The 16,755-nt window shown below is 37.4% G+C and overlaps 1 protein-coding gene across 3 annotated transcripts in view; it reads left to right on the top strand.

The window, feature by feature from the left end:
- Window positions 1-16,755, top strand: part of CAB39 (calcium binding protein 39) — a 61,050-nt gene that overhangs the window by 16,148 nt on the left and 28,147 nt on the right. For all 3 annotated transcript variants that reach the window (XM_054039066.1, XM_054039065.1, XM_054039067.1), the window contains one exon: window positions 11,735-11,891. In XM_054039066.1, the coding sequence (XP_053895041.1) occupies window positions 11,778-11,891 (114 nt within the window). In that variant the 5' untranslated portion in view covers window positions 11,735-11,777. The remainder of the gene's footprint in view (window positions 1-11,734; window positions 11,892-16,755) is intronic.

Below are 16,755 nucleotides of genomic sequence, written 5' to 3'. Positions count from 1 at the left end.
CCAAATTAAGTGCAAGAATGTAATAAGAAACTCCAAAGAGGAGTTTGAAGAACGGCTAGCCAAAAACTCCAAAGGTAATAACAAAATGTTTTTTAAGTACATCAGAAGCAGGAAGCCTGCTAAACAACCAGTGGGGCCCCTTGATGATCGAGATACAAAAGGAGCACTTAAAGACGATAAAGTCATGGCGGAAAAACTAAATGGATTCTTTGCTTCAGTCTTTATGGCTCAGAATGTTAGGGAGATTCCCAAACCTGAGCTGGCTTTTGTAGGTGACAAATCTGAGGAACTGTCACGGATTGAAGTGTCACGAGAGGAGGTTTTGGAATTAATTGATAAACTTAACATTAACAAGTCACCGGGACCAGATGGCATTCACCCAAGAGTTCTGAAAGAACTCAAATGTGAAGTTGCGGAACTGTTAACTAAGGTTTGTAACCTGTCCTTTAAATCGGCTTCTGTACCCAATGACTGGAAGTTAGCTAATGTAATGCCAATATTTAAAAAGGGCTCTAGAGGTGATCCCGGCAATTACAGACCGGTAAGTCTAACGTCTGTTCTGGGCAAATTAGTCGAAACAATAGTTAAGAATAAAATTGTCCGACACATAGAAAAACATAAACTGTTGAGCAATAGTCAACATGGTTTCTGTAAAGGGAAATCATGTCTTACTAATCTATTAGAATTCTTTGAAGGGGTCAACAAACATGTGGGCAAGGGGGATCCAGTGGACATAGTGTACTTAGATTTCCAGAAAGCCTTTGACAAGGTCCCTCACCAAAGGCTCTTATGTAAATTAAGCTGCCATGGGATAAAAGGGAAGGTCCTTTCATGGATTGAGAACTGGTTAAAAGATAGGGAACAAAGGGTAGGAATTAATGGTAAATTCTCAGAATGGAGAGGGGTAACTAGTGGTGTTCCCCAAGGATCAGTCCTCGGACTGATCCTATTCAACTTATTCATAAATGATCTGGAGAAAGGGGTAAACAGTGAGGTGGCAAAGTTTGCAGATGATACTAAACTGCTAAAGATAGTTAAGTCCAAAGCAGACTGTGAAGAACTTCAAAAAGATCTCACAAAACTAAGTGATTGGGCAACAAAATGGCAAATGAAATTTAATGTGGATAAATGTAAAGTAATGCACATTGGAAAAAATAATCCCAACTATTCATTCAATATGATGGGGGCTAATTTAGCTACAACAAGTCAGGAAAAAGATCTTGGAGTCATCGTGGATAGTTCTCTGAAAATGTCCACGCAGTGTGCAGAGGCAGTCAAAAAAGCAAACAGGATGTTAGGAATCATTAAAAAGGGGATAGAGAATAAGGCTGAGAATATATTATTGCCCTTATATAAATCAATGGTACGCCCTCATCTCGAATACTGTGTACAGATGTGGTCTCCTCATCTCAAAAAAGATATACTGGCACTAGAAAAGGTTCAGAAAAGGGCAACTAAAATGATTAAGGGTTTGGAACGGGTCCCATATGAGGAGAGATTAAAGAGGCTAGGACTCTTCAGCTTGGAAAAGAGGAGACAAAGGGGGGATATGATAGAGGTATATAAAATCATGAGTGATGTGGAGAAAGTGGATAAGGAAAAGTTATTTACTTATTCCCATAATACAAGAACTGGGGGTCATCAAATGAAATTAATAGGCAGCAGGTTTAAAACAAATAAAAGGAAGTTCTTCTTCACGCAGCGCACAGTCAACTTGTGGAACTCCTTACCTGAGGAGGTTGTGAAGGCTAGGACTATAACAGAGTTTAAAAGAGAACTGGATAAATTCATGGTGGTTAAGTCCATTAATGGCTATTAGCCAGGACGGGTAAGAAATGGTGTCCCTAGCCTCTGTCTGTCAGAGGGTGGAGATGGATGGCAGGAGAGAGATCACTTGATCATTGCCTGTTAGGTTCACTCCCTCTGGGGCACCTGGCATTGGCCACTGTCGGTAGACAGGATACTGGGCTAGATGGACCTTTGGTCTGACCCGGTACGGCCTTTCTTATGTTCTTATATTTACCAGGGAATGGGTGAGGCCTTTATGTGCCTGTCTGTATACCTTATGTAGTACAGCATAAAGGTTTTTGGGCAAATAAGAATGGGTGGAGTGACTTTAAACTGCACACCAGGAAGAGAAGCTAAGTCATAAATCTGTGATATTTTTCTTGAATGTTTACAAAGATTTGGGATTTGGTTTTTAAATATTAAGAATAATAGTGGCATTTGAGTATGAAATTCATCCATAAAATGCCTCAAAAGTTGTGATCTATCTTTTTACTGAACGAAGTGTCTATAAAAATGTGCTTGTGTGTGTATTCAATTGCTATGGGCAAAATGTGGGTTATATTTGTTAGGTAGGGGAATCTCTGACACTGAGCTAATGAAGCCTAATAAAAATCTGTGAATTTTCTGCGTCATGGTGTAGGTGATCTTGTTCCTCATCTGTCAGACAAGTAGAATCTTAGAGTCTTTGGTGATTGGAGAGAGGAGTGTGACTAGTGGGAAGTGTAGATATGCTTGGGAGCTGCATTGCTAATCTGATTATTCAGTCTTGTGTTGAATTTACTATGTTGTTTTTTAGACTGACTGTAGTAAATGTGAAATATATTGGTAAATAATGCAAGTAGGTGATTAGTAGTTGTCAAACATCTGAGTATGAATTCATCTCACTCAACATGCCTAAAATAGATGGAAGAGGTAGGAAACTATAGACTAGATTAAAGTAATGAAAACAGATTGTTCTAAAGTGAAATGTAATCATTGTCAAGCAAGTTAGTATGAAAAAAAGGATTTATGCTCATCTCAACAAGTACAGAAAGCATTTGATTTGGTTCTCAGAGATCAAATATGCCATTGAACAAAACTTTCACTATAAAAGTAGAATAGAAGAACATTGATGAATTTGATCCTATGAGACATTTTCAGTGATTAGCACCAAAATGTACCTGTGATTATACTCTTCAACATGAGTTTCATGCAGGAGCAATCTCTGTTATCCCAAAAATGGCAAAGATGAGTTGGTGATTGTTGTTCAATTAGCTGAAAAGCAAAGACTGAAATTTGACAAAATTGCATCCTTTGACTTTAACATCATCTTCTATGTAGCACAAGATGAGCACTTTAAGGAAATGGGGTTGTCATAGTTCACTGCTAGAATATTGTGCAAGTATAATCATGGAAGGTGAGAATTTAATTATTTTTTAAAAGACCTACACTCTGGTCCATCCAGCTCAGAATCAGTGTTTTAGCCCATTCTTATTGTTTTGTTTGAAACTTCTTTCTAGGGTAGGTGTTTATAAATAAATAAATAAAAGCATAAATATTGATAAGGGTATTGGTATTTGAGAGAGAATATGAAAAAATGATAGGTCTAAGTAATTAGTAGACTGGAGTGATTGAAGTATTTGGGAATTACATAGAGCTCAGCAAGTTAATTATTTTGAACAATACACAGTTTTGCACATTTCTGTGTTTGAGGAATTAATATACTTACTAACGGAATTGCATAATATATATTGTTTCATTTAAAAATCTAAAACTTTTGTTTTTTTAACTAAAAAGTTTGCTTTCTAATTAAAGAAAATCATAAGATTGTGTTGGAATCAATAATTTTTCAGAACACATTTGAGCTCTGGAGGGTTAGCAGACTATTTGTATGGATTATTTGGTTGTTTGTTCAGTATTGCAATAGTCAATATGTGGAACTAGTACTGACTATCACCTGAGTTACATAATGGTCTTTCTGCTCCCTTGATGATGAGCTAACCTGTATAAACTACATCAGCTTTCACCGGCTCTTTATTAAATTTCTGCTGTGGACCAGAAACTGGCTGGATGTGAACATTGTTACAAACAAAAGTTAGATCATAATATGTTAGTGACAGCAAATAATAAAACAAGTCTGAACAGTCAAATCAAAACTCAGTTTCTAATTTGACAATCTGTTCGCAAACAGGGTTTATGCTTGAAATCTAATAGTAGCAGATTCCTGAAAGCCATCACTTGCCTTTGTATCCTACCTCCTTTTAAGTCTTCTGTTAACCTGGACACTCAACTTAGTTATTAAAACATTAAGATCACTTTGAACCCATCTCTTCAGTTCCACTTCACATTCTGTCCAGTACAATGGCTTTCTTAGGCTTGGTTTACACTACAGAGTTAGGTCGACATAACGCAGCTGATGTCGACCTAACTATGTCAGTGTCTACACTACAACCTTGCTCCTGCTGATGTAAGTGCCGTACTACACTGACATAATAACTCCATCTCCATGAGAGGCATAGGGCTTATGTTGGTGTAGTTAGGATGATGTGTCCCTGTAGACACTGCATTACTTACATTGGCTAGTGGCTAAAATTCTTGTCAATTTCATGGTTCCCTGGTGGAGCCATGAAATTGACAAGAAAGGCTGGTAGGTTCCCTACTGTGAACGCTGTGCCTGGCTCACAGCTAAGGCTGTCACCCCAGGGTGAGTGGGAGGCTCCAGCTAGTGCCTGGCTGCCCTCGGGCTCTCGGCTACCTGCTCCCAGCGGGTTGCTGCCTGGGCTCCCTTCACCTTGCTGGGAACCCTGCTGCCCCAGGGGCTCCTAGCTCCCAGCAGGCTGCTGCCTGAGCTCCCTGCTCCGAGCCTGGCTGCTGGCATTGAGAGCCCCAGCTCCCCTGAACAGAAACAATAGCAGTGTGAAAATGAAAAGAATGTCAGTTTCACTGCTAAAAGAACAGGAGTACTTGTGGCACCTTAGAGACTGTTAGGCTCTGTGCTGTGAAATTGAGCCTGCGTGGGGCTCATAGCTGGGGCTGTCACCCTGGGGTAGATGGGGGGCTCCAGTTGTGAGCCCTGGGTGGCTGTCAGTGCCCCCACACTGAGCTGTCAATGCCCCGCTTCAGTTGTTGCAATCGCTCCTGGTGAGGACACACTGCACCGGCAGAAGGAGGATAGTGTGGACACCAACAGCCGACTGAATTACTATAGTGTCTGTAGGTCAACCTAAATTAAGTCAACCAATTTTGTTGTGTAGAAAAGCCCTTAATAGCTGTCACTTACCATTTTTCATTTACAATTCTGTTCTTTGTTAGAAAAGAGGAATTTTTTTTAAATTTACCACCTTTAAATCAGTAACACTGCAAATAATTCATTGCTGCATGAAGCAAAGCGGTAAACAATAATAGCTGGAACAGTTTTTTTTTTTAAAAAGTCCTGATCGAGACCTTTGGGTGCTACTGCATGATCAATAATTGATATTAGTGTTTCTACCTTACAAGCAGGATGCTAATATTGCACATTGGATGGAGTACAATCATCTTGATGAGGAAAGTAGGCACTTCCAGCCCTAACAGCCATTCTACATGCCTTTCTTGACTGATTATGGATGAAAAGATTTGTAGTGACTTATAAGAAGTATCATTTATAAACTGTATACTGTTATCTGTATACAGTTAATTCATGCCGAGCATTATAGTGGAGTATTTGCTGATTTTAATGTTGTTTACTTTTGCATGCTAGTGTTTCTGCACAGATCGGTTCTATGTCTGATGCTGTTCAATATTTTTATCTGTGATCTGGAAGTAAATATAAAATCACTGCTGATAAAATTTGTGGATCCCAAAGATTGGCATATTGACAAATGATGAGGATAGGGCAGTTTCATACACAGTGATCTGGATTGCTTGATAAACTGGGTTCGTTCAAAAATGCATTTTAATGCAGCTAAATGCAAGCTTGTACATCTAGGAACAAAGAACATAGTCTTTAATTACAGAATTGGAACCTTTTCTCTCTGCTATCCAGGATAAAGTCAAGTGAGGTAGTATCTTTTATTGGACCAACTTTTGTTAGTGAGAGAGACAAGCTGTCGAGCTTACACAGAGCTCTTCAGGTCAGTAAATCTGAAAAAGATTTAAGGGTCATAGTAACTCAACATGAATGCCCAGTGTGATGCTGTGGCAAAAAGGGTCAGTGCAATATTTGGATGTATAGACGGGGAGAAAAGAGACGAGGAAAGGAGGTGATTTTATCTACATAAGGCATTGGCAAGGCGTTCTGAAATACTGTGTATAGTCTGGTGACAATATTTAAAGACTACTGAAAGACTGGGGAGGGTACAGAGAAAAGCCACAAAAATTATTTGAGGTTTAGAAAAAAATGGCCTCTGCATGATCTAGACACACAAGTTACACTTTGATCTACCGGAGTGCGCAGTCCCGCCCCCCCGGAGCATTGCTTTACCACGTTATATCCGAATTCGTGTTATATCGGGTAGCGTTATATCGAGGTAGAGGTGTACATCTATCGGGGGTGTGCGTATGACTTTCTTGTTATTGACATAGCGATGCTGGTAAAAGCCCTAATGTAGATGCAATTATACCAATATAACAGTACTTATACTCCACACTATCGGGGTTTGCAAATATAACTATAGTCACAAAATCCTCCTGTTGTATTACAGTGAGTGCTTTAAAGAGTTTAATCAATTTTGCTTATCAAAAGATTGAGAGGTGACTTGATAACTTGTTTATAAAACGTTCCAGGGGAGAAAATACTGGGTACCAAAGGGCTCTTTACTCTAGTGGAGAAAGATGTAACAAGTACCAACGGCTGCAAGTTAAAGCCAGACAAAGTCAAATTAAACATCCAGCACAAATTTTTAATAGTGTAGGTGATTAACTACTGAGATCAAGTACCAGAAGATGTGGTGGATCCTCTATCTCTTGATATCTTCAGCTCAAGGCTGGATGCCTTTCTGGTACATATGGGATTTAGTCAAACATAAGTTATTGGGCTCCATACAGGAGTAATTGGGTGAAATCCTATGGTCTGTCTTACACAGGTCAGACAAGATGGTCTAATGGTCCCTTCTGGCCATAAGGTCTGTTACTCCTTGGGGAATTCTGTGCCACTGCGCAATGCAAAATTTGTGCAGAAATTAATGTTGAGTGTGGAATTTCCTTTTTCCTGCCCAGAAACGGGCTGCAGAGCTGCTGGACCCAGCATAGCACAGATCGCAAATAGAAGAGACTGCCGGGAGGAGGTGGGTGGAGCAGGGAGGGTTCCATTTCCCAGCATGCCCTGAAGAAAGAAGCTGGCATGCAGGAAATTCCTCACAAACCTGGCACCCAACATCAGGCTGTGTCTCCCTCTGGATCCCTTGGCTGTAGGGGGGGAGAGGATGCGAGTGTCTGGGCTGGCAGGGGGCCATAACTGGCCTCTTGGAAGGTAGTGGTAGCGTTTGTCTGGATGGGGGCGGTGCCCCCACGGCTGGGCTTTGTGGGGAGGGGCAGAGAAACAGGAACTGGTTTGTCGTAGGGATTTCTTAAACTCTCTTCTTCCAGGGAAGTTTTTGTGTGTCTCTGTATTATTACAGACATACTTGCTGACGGGTATTTTGAAATAAATTCCCAAAATAATTGAAACTGGAGTGATTAGATGCAAGATTGTAAATGATTGTTTTGTTTTTAATATTGGCTTAACAATAAAACAATTAATAAATACATATATAAAGTAATAGATACTTTTGATCAATTTTATAGTGGATAGAAACTAATTTACATTACAATCCCATGTTGGTAGTAAATTAATATCCCTTCTCTTCATTAATATCCCTAAGTGCAGATTTTAATGAGAGAATTCATCAGCCTATCACTGGCAACATATGCAGCATCTTATTGAAAAGTCCAAAAATTGTCTGTTGTGCACATGTATTTTATCCTTTTAGACTCATTATTGTCATCTTTTCTTGTGGTTAAGTCAATCTGTACATTTTTAACATTGTTTCTAAATAGTTGACTTGATATTAGTAGTTCTGCCTTATTTAAATTATGCTGATTTTAATTTTTAACAAGTTGCTACCTCTTATCTGCTCACACAATAGCAAAACATTTTCTGTGCTTACTCATTAGGCGTTCGGTCTTAACATATCTGTGCAATTGTTATCAAAAGGTGCTTTTTCATTATAGCTACCAAGAGATAACTTGTTTTTCTTGGCCTGCTTCCCTCATTAATTACATATTAAATGGAATACGACCATTTCACCTCAACTTCTTTACCTCTAAATGAGTCAACATAAATTTGATATTTGACACTGTTTTGGTCTATGGTACATTTTTAAAAAGTGACAGACAAAAAAGACATTGTTAAATTAGAAGCCCTCCAATTGAAAGAATAAAGTTGTAGGCAGCATTAGAATTTTAGACTATTGTACTTGCCAGATGTGTGAAAGTAGGAATTCTGTGCAACTATATCTTAATGAAATTGATTTCTAGAAGTCACAGGGAAATGTCTCAAGTTTGAGAGAACTTTTTTCCCCCTAGAGCAGAGCAGTCTGGGATTTCTGATCTGATAAGTAACCAGAAATGGAAGTGTGACATTCCCCAGAGTACAATCTGGACAACTGAACAGCTATGTCCCTTCAACCCTCCAACTTTCACACTGCTTTGCTGTGAGAACAGCCACTCCTGGCCTGTTCATTCACACACGGCCTAGTCACACATAGCCTATCACATGCAAAATCACTCCCAACTAAATGGTATGAGTACTTCTAGCCAGCCACTTCTAAATTACATTGCAGTGGCACCAGCAAATTCCCAGTTCCAGTCTTGTCCCCAGAAATGTGCATCTTGTACTGCCCAGTTGTATCCATTATGTTTCTAGAATATAGAGGGATACCCCAGCTTCTTTAGCAAGCTGCAGCACTGGCTTTTTAGTAGGAATTTCAGTCTCAGGAGACACAAGTGAGGTTCCCACTAGTGTCACTCTATTTCTGCAACAGAAAAAGCACAAATAACTCATTTGCTTAGTTTTATACAATACATAAAGCACCTGGCAGCAGTGATCTCTCCCGGCACCTGCTGCGACTCAGGACTTGGATTCGCTTGCTATTGCCAGTTGGCTTATTTTTATAAATTGCTTATCAAAAACTCATAATGAAACTTCTCTGTTTACTGATAGAGTATATTCAAATAAGAATATGCTACATTTTGGGGAATTTATTGAATTCTATTAATTTTTTATCCTCAAATCTTCGAATTAAAATTCTTGCAAATATACCCCCAAATCATGTCCGTGTCCATGTATGGTATTAGTCAGATGGAGCTCATAAAACTATGACAGGTAAATCAAATCACAGGCCTTCCTGCAAATGTAGAGGCTAGACAATTTTAAATAGGTGAAGGCACTATCCTCTAGAGGAAAGTTTATGAAACCCACTCATTTTGTAAACCTAGAAATTGGATTTATCTGATTGCCTACAGTTAAATGAGTTAGTGTAATTCTTTGCGAGAATTTTTATTCTGAAAGCAGTGTAATTGTGGGCAGAAAAATGAGTGTATAACAATATCACCTTTTGATTCAATAGATCTGCTCCCTACATTGTGTTCTGTCATAGCTGCTTCTTTCATGATAAAATATTTTTTTCTACTCTGCATTTATTTCCCATAGCTCTCTTGGTTCTGGAGCTTGATTTCTACTCTTGCTCTCACATCTTCAACAAAACAATTTGGACCAAATTTTACCTTCATTTACACCTGTTCAACCTTAATTGAAGATAAAGGGGTTATATAGGTGTAACAGGTGGACAATTTGGCTTTTATTGTATTTATTACCAATAGTGATACACAAACCATACAAAATTCAGCTTGATTTTTAGATCCCAGTTTGTGTTGGCAGGGCTAGTGATTTGGGGGGGAAATCTTTTAAACTGGTAAACTGAGCAGACTCTGTCTGGAGGTGATTGAGACAGATATGGAAAGCTATGATGCCACTTGTACAGAAGCAGTTTTCAGAGTGGAATCATACCTTATGGGAACACTTCAAATGCCACATGCAATTTCTAAAAGGAGTGTCATCCTGCCCCTCTTTTCAATAAAAAATCCTGGAATACCTGTAAATCCCTAACTGTTTGAAAATAGCATCATTTTTATTAAATAATAGTCAATAGTCATGTTTTCGCTGAAGATGGTACTGCATTGCACTCACATTTGGCAAAATATTGAGACAATATTTAATTTTATTGTCTTAAAGTAATTTTTCATCAATAACGGGTATGCTGTTATCTCTTAAGTTATCAATTCTCTATTCATAGATACTCAATTTTTCAGCCTTTTATCAGTGCTGATTAAGATGTTTTGAGATACGGTGGAAAAGGAGTAATTTCACCACATCTAAATATTGGGCATATTGATTGCATAAATTAAAAAGTGAAAATACTGTATTTGGAAGTGTGAGAGATCTGGTTACTTCCAATTTACTGATGTTTTGCTACTTTCTCTTCAAGAGTAGACTGATTTAAATACTTACAGCAGGAATGCATCTCCTCATAAGCAGCTATATTATTTCTTATACAGCAGCATGCAACTGTTATAGTAAGTTTTATAATCACATACCCGATTTACATATTTATGGGAATTTTCTTGGCTAAAATCTTAAATCTGGTATCCTATGACATTCAGTTCTACAAATTGTTGGCCTCATACCTGACATAACTAGCTCATGTAAAAAGCTAAACTTTTGCAAATTAATACTTCTCATTTACACCTAAAGGCACTTGAATGGTTGAAATCTTAAAACTGAAAAACTTTGTGACGTGATGGAAAGATCAAACTAAAATGTTTGGAGTCCATAATGAGTGACACTACAAAATTTCAGTATTCTAGCTCAGTGACCTATGGGAGGAACTTTTATTTAAGTGACATGTAACAAGTATTTGTATTATATTAGATGAGAAGCTTTGCTGTAAATTAGATGCTAGTTGTTTTTTTATACTGATCCATGCTGACTGGTTATCGTTCTCATTGGCAGGTGGAGATAGAAAATAACCGAAGTTCAGGGTGACATCCTTTTTTTTGTCATGACATTGTAACCTCTGCTTTGTCAGCTTCAAATGTCTTTTGTCTCCTGCAGAAGTAACCCATCAGCATTTTTCGGTGTGGGATTTTCTGTTCACTTGTAGCTGGTTTAGAGTTCTAGAAGTGCAATTTGTGAAATCATTTCAGGAGAAACTATTATTGTGTGAATGAAGATAAACAAGTTTAGGAACTAAAGCTCTGGTATTTGAGCATTTATACTGGTAAAAGTTGTTTATTTGTGCACTAGAAAATCTTCCGACTTCCTATTTAATTTAGACAAAGGTATGAATATATTCAATGCAAGCGCTAACTATCCCTTGGAAAAGTCTGCTAATTTAGGGCAGAGGGCATACCTCATCTTTGAAAGAACTGTGTCTGTTACTCTGTCAGACTGAAGATCACATTATGACCCTAAATGCTTTGTTTAATCCTTGGTACTGGTAATAAAATTCTGTTGCCAGCAGCCATCTATGCAGTCATTTAAAATTAAGTTTCAGTACTGAGCAACAATATGCCAGGACAAATCCTATTGTTAGTGATTTGATTTTTCTTGCCAGCATAAATTGGAATAACCTGTATATTTTTAACTTGCTAGCATGTGACTTTGAACTGTGCTATTTGTACAGTACCGTGATCCTGGGTATAATTTTTAATATCTGTCTGAAAAGCTAGATAATGATTTCGGTTTGATTTCTTGGATTCTTTGTTCCGTGTTCTAGAAAATTAGGAACTCAAATAATGTACAATTTAGAGATGGTTTTGTGTTCTAGTTTAACTGAATTAGACTGCATACTATACTGATGCCTTTATAATGCTTTCTAGCTCTTCGTATATGCTATCACTGTTGACCCACTATTTCCACCTTTGATATTCTTTTATTTTCTGTTTCCAGGTGAAGTAAGAGCTGCAGAAGAAGACCAGTATAGCTTGCAATAATGCCATTCCCCTTTGGCAAGTCCCACAAGTCTCCTGCAGACATAGTGAAGAATCTGAAGGAGAGTATGGCAGTTTTAGAAAAGCAAGATATCTCTGACAAAAAGGCAGAAAAGGTATATTTATGATACTTTTTATGGGGTTTAATCTTTTGCTAGTGAAATATTAAACTTTAATTTTGGGAGGGAAAACAGAATTTACAGGATTTATAAATTAACATATGTGAACTAAATAGAAATATTTTGATTTCCCTTCACACACTAAAGATGAAGAAAAGTTGTATATTTTGTTAAACTGGTGCTTTGATCTTTGTTGACCTTGGATTCTTCTGCCTTTGGCCACTGATATGTTTAGAATTAACTTCTCTGTAAGCAAACAACTTAGAAGGAATTAATTCTCTATGGATCTAATTTTAATGGAAAAAAGATATACAGCTGTTGACTATCAATAGCAACCCTTGCACATAAGGGGAAAATTCCATATTGGTGACCTAACGCCCGCGGACATTGAGCAAAGACCATTACCCTGAAGCCACTCGAGGAATACGCATATAGTACCAGAATACAAATAATAATGGCCTGGATATTAAAGAAAACTTCATTTGAAGTAGTGAATGTTTAGTCTAGAAGTACACCAATACCTCTACATGAGAATCTTTGTTAGGCAACCTTCTGTGTTAAGAAACTGTTCCAAAGTACCCCCCATATGAAATGCAATTCTACAATTTTATAAATTTTATAATATTACCTTCATTAAGCAACCAGTTGTTGTCAGTTCTTTGAACTTATCACATAAGACAAGTTTCATTGCATCTTCTTTATTAAATGACTCCTGTGGAAGATCCTCCCTAAGAGCCATGTCTCCTACAAGAAACCAGCCAACAAGTAATGGTTATGTTGTGCATCAATCTGCAGTAGTGTATTTTATTTGTTTCAAATAAAGTTTATGATTTAGAACTGCCAGGACTGATCAGGTTATGTAATAACTCTGACCCATGTAGTGACCTGATCTTTATCATTACTCTTGTCCTCTTTCCCTGTTTCTCTTATTACATCTTGTTACAGATTATATTGTGAACATTTTGATGCAGGAACCATGTGTTTGTACAACACCAAACACAGTGGGTTTCTAATCCTTATTTTTGGAGCCTTTGGGGTGCTACTTCAGTGGCAATAAGTTAATAATAAACAATGGTAAAAAGTATCTGCAGGTCTCTTGGTGAGATGAATAGCATAGGAGGCACATACAGTTCAATAGTGGATGGAATGAAGTGTTAATTAAAAATTTCATCATAGTGTAAGAGAAGGATTAGTGTGTTTTCCTAATTAGTGTTCAGCCTGCATGGTTTGAGAATTTTCTTTTTTCCAAAACAACTGCCGAAGGACAAGGCTACCTGGGAAAATATGGATAAGCCATCAGCCACCTAAATATAACTGCTTAAGGAAATACTCTCAAGGAAGGTACAAGAACCATTTGGCCTTCCCTATATAATGCTGGTGCAAGAAGTTCATCTGCAAAGACCTTAACTTGAAAGAGGCAGTAAGTGAGTGGGTAATATTCTGCAGGGGGAACCAGCATTTAAAAACGGTAAAACTCACAAATCCCAAAGCCAAGATGACATTTAAAATGTTCTGCAAGCCAGCTTGCAAACAAAGGTGTAAATCAGCATGCAGTTTTTACTGCTCTGTACATCAAAATACACATTTTGTTATCGTGGCTAATACAGGATATTGTGGCGCATTCTTGATGGGAAGTGTGAAGTAAATCTGGAAATTTTTACACAGAGGATGTAGTGGTTGGATATTTTTTGTTGATTAAGAGATCTCAGAATATATTTGCTCAGAGCATCCATACTTTCAAATTCCAGATCTTTTAATTAAAAAAAAAAAAAGGTAAATTTGTTCTGTGTACAAATAGTATTCTGGGTAGTGGAAGTCCCTCAAACACATAGTAGAGTTAGATGCTGACTGATCTTTCATTAGAATGATTCATAGCCTTTAAACTCATATAATGGATGTACATTAATTTCTCAATGGTAACCTAAAGAAAATAATGTGATTACAGTTTACCTCAGTCACTAGTACTATGAGTTTATTTAAACTTTCTATAACCAGAGTATAAACATTTTCAGGTAGAAACAACAAATTGTTTGGATGTGAAACTCGAAACTTGGGGCCTCTTCAGTGGGACTGATGTGTAAAGATATTTATGTTTAAAGTTATATATATGCTTCCTTAAATGCTCACAGAATCAAAGCCTTGATGCATACACACTGTATCCCTGATTATAGAATGTGTAGTACACTGAATTTGAAAAAAAAAATTGAAAAATAAGCTGTAGGTGTTATCTGTGGATACAAATCAAAGGGGCATTCATTCACTCAGATTATTTTAAATTTTGTATGTTTTTCAGGATATAAAATACTGGCTTTCAAACCCACATTATACTAAACAGATAATTGTCCTCCCTCTGCAAAATTCCCTCTCTGGACTCAGTGACACCAAGACACACTTTTCTCCTGCAACGTATTGCTGTAGTTCTTGGGGTCACTCACTCACTTCTAAATATTCAAAGTGAGGATATAAAGGGCTCAAGGTCATAAGCACACTTAATTCCTTTCCTTATTCTCTCATTACTATGCCTTTTCCCTGTTGGCAGTTTTAGCTTAATTTTTTAATGATTTAGTCTATTTTTAACAAAAATATTTTATTGGCAATATGCTTAGTGTAACTGTGTAGTTTAACTGAGTATCATCATAGTTTAACTTATGGATCTGAAACATGGTGGATCACAACTGAAATTGCCTCATGAAGTAAGACAAGGCCGGTAACAAACAGTAGGAGGAAACTGTGGAGGGCACACTTTAAAGTTACATAGGTGACTCATATAAACATGTAGGTATTTTGTTGCACAACCCAAACATCACCGTTTGGTTGATTTCTTGTAGATGCCATATGTATTCAAACATTATGCCTCCTGTCCAGTGGAAAAAAGTTGATGAATGCACATTTACTGTCTGAAATGTCTGGGACAAGAGCATTCACCAAGAGACTTTTCAGAATAGGTTAGCTTTATCCTGTGGGCCCACCTGGGACAAACATATAGGCTAATGATCTTGAAAGCCCACTCTCTCGCCTCTGAATCTGAGACTAATCATGCTTGGTTTGAAAACAAGACATTTGAAAATCTAAGGAGTCAGGTCCCTGTGGATTTGTTAGATTATACTGCCCAAATAATTGTATCCCCAAAAAGGAAACAGTTGTAGAGCTGTTTCCTCTGCCATCCTGGAGAAGCGAAGGCAGTGTACCATTGCCAGGGACTCCAATGATGCATCATAAGAGATGTAGTCTGGCTAGGGAATCATGCTTATAGAGGAGAACTGGGGACATAAAGCACTACAGCAGCATTTCCAAATGGAAATATTTTGGTTTTCATTGAAAAATTGAATTTTTTTGCAGAAAGCAGTTACTTTTTGTAGAAAAAAAATCATTTGGTTGAAACCCTGTTTTCCATAGAAGACCAGTTTTGATGGAAAACTTTTGACCTAGACCTACATATGGACAATATGCTTCTTTTTTGTGTTGGCCGATTTCAGCCTGTATTGAAAAAAGTGTTTGTGGACATCTACATCTTGATATTTATTCATCTTAATTTGTAAGACCTAGACACTAGTTTTCATCCTCTCTGCAACATAATCTTCCAATTACCCTTTTAAAAGATCAACACCCCTACCTCAAGATGAATGGAAGCTGGTTATCTCAACACGTATCATGGAAGATTGACCTCTCAAGAGGGGGGGAAAAAGGCTTATTTTTTCCCCCTTAGTTATTTCTGGAAGGTAGTTCACCATATCATAGTTCCTAATTCTATGCTACCAAAGGGGTAGCAAAATCACATCTCTTCCAGATTTCCAAGCTAGTACTATTTTTACCCTCTTTCTCTGTGTTTATCTTTTCTTTTGCTCCACTTTTTACTCTTCTTGCTCCTTTTAGGGACCTGCATAAATAATCTGCCAAATAGCCATAATGAACACAGGTTGAGCAGTGTGTCCATTGTATTAGTGTTGATTATTTGTGATGTAAAGGATATCCTTATCCCTCCAGGATAAGTGAATTTTTGTTTGTTTTTAAATACTTGCTTTTTCTGCGCTTGTTTACCTTTCTTAAAATTAAGTACATGCAATTTCATATTTTGCCTACACTTGGCCATGTGTAATTTAAAATGTTATCTAAAGATTACACAGTGCAGTATAATAGAACTGGTTTATTGTGAAGACAAAGGGTAGCCCTGCCTTTTTAATGAATTGCAGTATGAAAATTTCAGTTCTGGTTAAAATGAACCTATGCTTATAGGGAAAATTTGTGGAAGAAAAGTTTTTGCAGTACAAAGGAATTCCACTGTAAATGCACTTATTCTCTTCAACTCTTATGGCTGAGACTCCAAACACACAAGTTTGAACATTTCTGATATAGTACTGTATTAGCATATAGTACTGTATTAGCATAGTTTTTGTATTTGATATGTAGCTTATAATATTTCCCATGGAGCAGTAGCAGAAAATCATATTACTGTTACTATGACATCATATAATCCTGTTACTATTCTGATACACCATTTAATAAATTGTTGCTCTTGGAATGTAGAATTGTAAAGAGAAAATTTGAATAGAAGTTTTTTCAACTTTAAAAGATAACCCTGACATTCCATTAGGAAGGTGATTTATCTCTATTACGCACTTTGCCTTTCTTTCACTCTCAGAAGATGGAAAGAGACAGATTATAAGATGCTGGACAGTGTATGCACACATTCACACAAAGCACGTGCTACATGATCAGCATGGAAGACATTTTGTGAGATACAAATACATGAGATGTTAGAGATTATGGCACATCTTTTTCAGTTATACAAGAGTAGTCTCCCTAGTACCTGAACAAAATCTGTTTCATTACAGCTCAGAGTTCAATGGTTTTTTTTTAAGGT

The sequence above is a fragment of the Malaclemys terrapin genome, chromosome 9, assembly GCF_027887155.1.
Source record: "Malaclemys terrapin pileata isolate rMalTer1 chromosome 9, rMalTer1.hap1, whole genome shotgun sequence".
Taxonomy (NCBI): domain Eukaryota; kingdom Metazoa; phylum Chordata; order Testudines; family Emydidae; genus Malaclemys; species Malaclemys terrapin.
This window is presented reverse-complemented; position numbering and strand designations above follow the sequence as displayed.